Here is a 5,993-nt window from a genome sequence, read left to right on the forward strand (position 1 = left end):
GACCAGTCGGCTTGGGGGAGTTTTATGTTTTGTTGTTTCTTTATGTTTTTTGCTACAAGAGTGTTGTGTTTTCCGTTTACCGATAGTTAATTGTTATTGCTTATTATCTGTTGTATTGGAAGGAAGAGAATTGGATCGGGCCCTCAATAAATCGAATGCATTTAATCTGTTTGTATTTGATGTCATTATAGTTTGTTGTTTCCTTGGTTGAATGTTATTTTGTGGCGATGTTGAATTTTCTCTTTTTCTTTTGTCGTTACTTATGTTATTTATCTTTCCTTTTATTACTAATTTGTCGAATTTTAAATATGCAAAATTCCCTTTCTTCCTCTCCTCTATCAGTTGCGGTTGCAGCATTTTCCTTTTTTCTAAAACTTCTTTGGTGTAATCTTCTGCAACATGTACATCTTTAAAGTTTTTCTTCCTTTTCATAACCTCATTCTTTTTCCATTCACTTACGAAGGAAAATAGAATGGGCCTTGGTTTACCACCCGAATTGTCCTTTCCGATTCGATACATTTTATTTACTTCATAATCTTCCAAATTCAAGTTCAAGTCGGTTTCGAATATTTGTTTCACCTTTTGTATCAGTTCCTGTGAAGATTTTTCGCCTTCTTTGACTCCAAAGATAATTAAATTGTTTTGTTTCTTTCCTCTTTTCAAGCTTTTCACCTCTTTCTCAAGGTTTTCCAATTTAATTTTCAAGTTTTTATTTTCTTCTATGATTGGTTGTAATTTTTCCTCCATTTTCTCCATTATTGTGTTAGTTATCGATTCTTTTAGTTCTAAAGTTTGTTTTTGCATTTCATTTTTCATTTTATTAAATAAAAGTTGAAATTGATCCTCCATTTTTGGAGATCGTAGAGGTGTGGTGAAACTTGATTGGTAGTCTATGGTTCCTTGGGTTGGCAACACCGAGATACTGTCAGAATCAATAGTTGTCACTGTCACCAATCTTCTTGGTCAATATTATGATTCATGCAAAGATTCTAACCTTTTTGTTTTGTTTTTGTAAAAATTGTAATTTATTACCAAGTACGTACGTGAATCAATGTTCCCACGGCTCTTCTCGTTGTACTTTGTAGTGGTTGTAATGACAAAAGTGAATATGAAGTTTATTTTAAACACGAAGTTAACGGTAACTGCATTGCTGCTTTCAAAGTTTTGTTTGCAAAATATCTTCCAATATCCAGAGTAAACGCGAAATCAATGTTTCCACTGCACTCGCAGCACTTCACTTTATGTAATTTGGAATGTTGCGTTATAAAAGTGTACGTAAGTATTTTTAAAACATGAAATAAGCGGGAGCTACACAACTGAGATGTTTACGATTTGACAACCGGAAACGGACAGCATGACTTAGTTAATAATTATTGGTCAAATTATGATGATGTTGACTCTGATGGAATGTGTATAATATTTACATTCCCACTCCGAAAAAGTTGTATAGTAGTGAGAAGGAGAATAGTCCGTAAGGCTGGAATCGAATCTCTGATATTTCATATTAACCAAAGAGTTATTAAGGTTACAAAGAAAAAAAAACAACTCTATACACAGAGATAGCACAAAACATCGTTGCCATAAGACTGTGCTGTAAACATTACGTGTATTAATTAACGGTATTTTACTGTGCCAATGCCATGTAACTTGAAGAAAAAGGAAATACAAGATTGCGTATTAGTCTCACGGTAGAGCGGTTCTGCTTTACTTAATAATGTCGTTTAGCTGCGTATAGGAGTATGTATAAGGTGTAAGGCAAGGAGAATTTCTAGAAAGAAAGGAAATCTTTTTTTAGTTGGCTCAACTCAGCGTTCTATCTAGGATAGAAACAATAAATAAGCAAGGCAGTTTACAGGATCACTGCATAAAGATATTCTTCTTTCTTGTTCTTTATTTTTACATATTCTACAAAGGGTCCGCTTTCTAAATCAATCGGCAAAAATAGGATCACTGATGTTATGCTTCTTTACGTCATCAACCCATATTCGGCTCACTGCTGAGCTCGAGTCTCCTCTCAGAATGAGAGGGCTTAGGCCAGTAGTCCTAGTAGTAGTAGCTGGCTCAATGCGTATTGGCAGACTTCACACAATTAAGATAATTCTCCGGTATGCAGGTTTCCTCACGATGTTTTCCTTCACCGATATTTAATTTCTTTATTTCTTAAAATGTACAACTGAAAAAGGTGCAACTGGAGGTGCATGCCCCGGACCGGATTCGAACCCACACCCTCTGGAATCGGAGGCAGAGGTCATATCCACTGGGCTATCGTCGGCTCTATGCTTCTTTGCCTGACTATATTTGTAAATTTTATCTTTATTCGCAAGTGACATTTTTAATTTTTCACAAAGACTAGGGACTCATTTCGTTCAACAAAGGATGTGTTTAATAAAAAATTCACGCCTTTGTATCGTAACGGTTTAAGACCAATGTGTCTGTTTAATTGAAAAAAATAATAAAAATTGTTTTTATATTGTGTGTTTCTTTACGTTATATGTTTTATCCATTAACTGAATTAAATTAAAAATTAATTTAGTAATATGAGATCTGCAGGCTAATTCACTATCTTTGACGTATGCTAGTTGCCATACGAAATTGAGATTCTATGTGACAAACATCATCCGGTGCCTACTGGTGGATATCATACAGTAGGTACATTTCTTAATTGATTTGATGTTTATTTTAATATGTTGATAATAAAGACAAAAATAGTGAATATGCCAGCTGGAAATGAATAAGTAAAACACAAATTAAGTAAATCTATTTTAAACAAACTGAAAAACGTATAACGTCGGGCAAGTTCATCGTATAGCTAAAATGTATAACTTGATTATGCAACGCATATAAAATTAAGTATCATATACATATCAGGAACAATGGCGGCATACAACAGGTTCGTAATTGCTTATCGGAGTTATTGTGTTGTTAATTGGGTGACGAAATTGTGTGGCCTTGAAACGATAACACCATATGACTGAACGCAGTAAAAGAGCGCAGGCCGTTGCGTGTGGGCTCTCTTCACATTGATGTGGTTAGTGCAAGACACCACTGGCGTTTCTAATTTAGCGATAGGTAATTGGTAATAACCAAAAAGATGTAAAACAGAAAGAAAGAATGTTTTTTTAAGTAACGCCACATATCACATTAATTAAATTCTAACTATTATGGCCTAACTGTCCACTCAAATAGAGAATGTCTTGCAATTTGTGACATAACCTAGAAAAATGCTGAGTATATATAAAAAAAGTATGCTGCACTGAATACACGTATATGTTTTTATATCTACACATGTACGAAGGGGTCAATAATAATATTTCTAACTAAAGAACCCCCGCGAGGTCGTGCGTGTGAAATTCAGTTTTTATCAAATCCCGCGGGACCCTTGATTTTTCCGAGGTAAAAAGTAGCATAGAAGTTGTTTAATGAAACTCCCATCGGGTCAGCCGTTCCAAAGATTAGTCCGGTTAAACAGACAGAGAGACTGAAAATAATTAAAAAAAGAAAGAGAGCGAAAAATATTAAAAAACTTGTTTGTATTTTGATGCCGCGTAAATAATAAGCACTTGCTAAAACACAGTTATTTTAAACCATTGACAGACACTTCAATTTTATTTATATGTACCTATTGAAAAGCTTCAATAGCTCAATGGTAACATATAAATGCTTACCTGCACACCTTAATTTACATTATAACCGTTTTCAGATGATACAAAGAAGTTTAGTTTGAATTACATTCATCCGTATTCAGATGACACATATACTTGGTTTGCTTACAAGAAGACGAGTCTAATGAAGATGACATTAATGAACCGTCGGAGAGTGTAACGGAACCTTCACTCCCCACCACTCAACCTCTCTCCGCGCGCGCAATGCGTGCAGCAGCGCGTCGCGCAGCCTCTTCGCAGTTTGGATCGTGCCGCGATGCAAGAACCAGCTCATGACTAAGGGCCCCGTATGTATTCGAAACTAGTCCGGCATACTTCGACCTAATATCACGTGAGTTTTAGCCGTGTTTCATAATCAATTAATATGACACATATAAATACTAAATTATTAATACTAATAGTTCGATCATGACGTCATCAAATGTTATCGAGTTGGCATCCAGTGTATGTGAGACGGGTACAACAAGCGCTAGGCCAAGGCCAAGTGACATAACGTGTTACGTGTAGCGCCGTTAGCCTCACCGCTACTTCGCTGTCAACATGGCGCTCGCCATTCTGCTTGTAGATAGCAAGCTTGTGGCTGCTTCGGCTTAATATAATTTATTTAATGATGTAGACAGCCTCGTTGGTGGTTAGCCTATGTAGCTTCGGATCACAGGTCTGGGTTCAACTCTTGAGCTATGAAATATTGAGCTTCTCTTTTTTTCTAAGTTTTCAGAACCGGGAATTCTAAGCTCAAATTGTGAAGATCCCTGTAATGGGTTTAAAATAGGTTGATAATGATGAATGATGAGCTCTGTAAAAACTTTTATAAATAACTGAACCAAATTTATTCTTTATTAGCGGACGCCCGCGATTTCGTTCGCGTGAAATTTAGATTTCGCCAATCCCTCGGGTTACCATGTATTTTTCCGGGATGAAAAGTAGCCTATCTAATATCCTAATGTAAAATCTATTTCCATTTCAAATTTCAGCCAAATCGGTTCAGCAGTTGCGGCACTAGACCAAATAGTTACTAACATCCATACAAACTTTCGTTTATAATATTAGTAGGATTTTATAATAATAATAACCAATTAATATTTGTTAAAAAGAATATTTGTTTACTTAGAAAAGCAACTTAACCGACTGCATAAAACACAAAGATTTCATTCATATAACTATACCTACAGAAGAAAGTTAAAAATAATATAATAGTTAGCTCCTTTCTACTAGTGATCAGTGAACACATTTTATATAAGTAACGACATGTTCTCAACCTCAATTCTTGCAATTACACTTATTCTTAAAGCTTCACTCATTTACCACATGTTCTAACGAGTTGATCATTTCTACCACTTGCTCATTAGCTAAGTGTTACTTTGCACTGAGATGATTACTGGCAGTCACGGCTGGCAGCACATTATTGACTTTATAACGAGCAGTTAACTGTGTGTACCTTGACAATGTCAGCGCAATTGTATGCACCACAGAACAGATAAAACGTTAAAGGTAAGCGCAACATTGGTCTTACGCAGTTTTAAGTGGCGCTCGATTCGAGTCAATATTATGATCATATTTTTAACCGAAATTCTTTTAAGCAGCTTACAATAGACTACACAATCGTCACGTAACGCAAATGTCAAATGTACTAGAGTACAGAGAGCATTACGAGGTGCACGTAGACGACTCTGTCAAATATTGAGTGCAAATTTTTAGTATTATATTCGTTACTAGCGGACGCCCGCGAATTCGTCCGCGTGGAATTTAGTTTTTCACAAATCCCTTTGGGAACCATGAATTTTTCCGGGATAAAAAGTAGCCTATGTATTCATGCTATAATATATCTCAATACCAAACTTCAGGTAATTCAGTTCAGTAGTCGAGGCGTGAAAGAGTAACAAACATTCATATAATCAAAATCATCAGTTTTCGCAAATCTCGGAAAACCATGAATTTTTCGGGATTACCTATGTTAATCCAGAGTAAAATCGATTTCCATTCCAAATTTCAGCCAAATCGCTTCTGTAGTAGCAGCGTTAAAGAGTAACAAACATCAAAACATCCATACGAACTTTTGCGTTTATAATATTAGTAGGATTAGTAGGATTATTGGTATTTGTGTAATATTGTATAGGTATTAGGATGTAAATTATTTTTATGTATGTGTATTACTAACACTATGGTTATTTTTGTTTTACGCCACCTGCTGATGTCCTTAAGTTTTCCAAAACCGAAGGTGGCCTGGAAGAATCGCGACTTAAAGATAAGGCCGCCTTTTGTATGCTGATCTATTCTGAATATGTTGTTATTTTACTTGTATTTGTCTTTGTGGTGCGAAAATAAAGTATA

General features: G+C 35.5%; 1 protein-coding gene across 1 annotated transcript; it reads right to left on the reverse strand.

The window, feature by feature from the left end:
* Window positions 1-14: 14 nt before the first annotated feature.
* On the reverse strand, window positions 15-1,159 carry LOC128198162 (uncharacterized). Its single transcript, XM_052882040.1, has one exon. The coding sequence runs from the start codon at window positions 847-849 to the stop codon at window positions 94-96; it is 756 nt and encodes a 251-aa protein (XP_052738000.1). The 5' UTR covers window positions 850-1,159; the 3' UTR covers window positions 15-93.
* Between the last annotated feature and the right edge of the window lie 4,834 nt (window positions 1,160-5,993).

The sequence above is a fragment of the Bicyclus anynana genome, chromosome 6 (assembly GCF_947172395.1).
Source record: "Bicyclus anynana chromosome 6, ilBicAnyn1.1, whole genome shotgun sequence".
Classification (NCBI taxonomy): domain Eukaryota; kingdom Metazoa; phylum Arthropoda; class Insecta; order Lepidoptera; family Nymphalidae; genus Bicyclus; species Bicyclus anynana.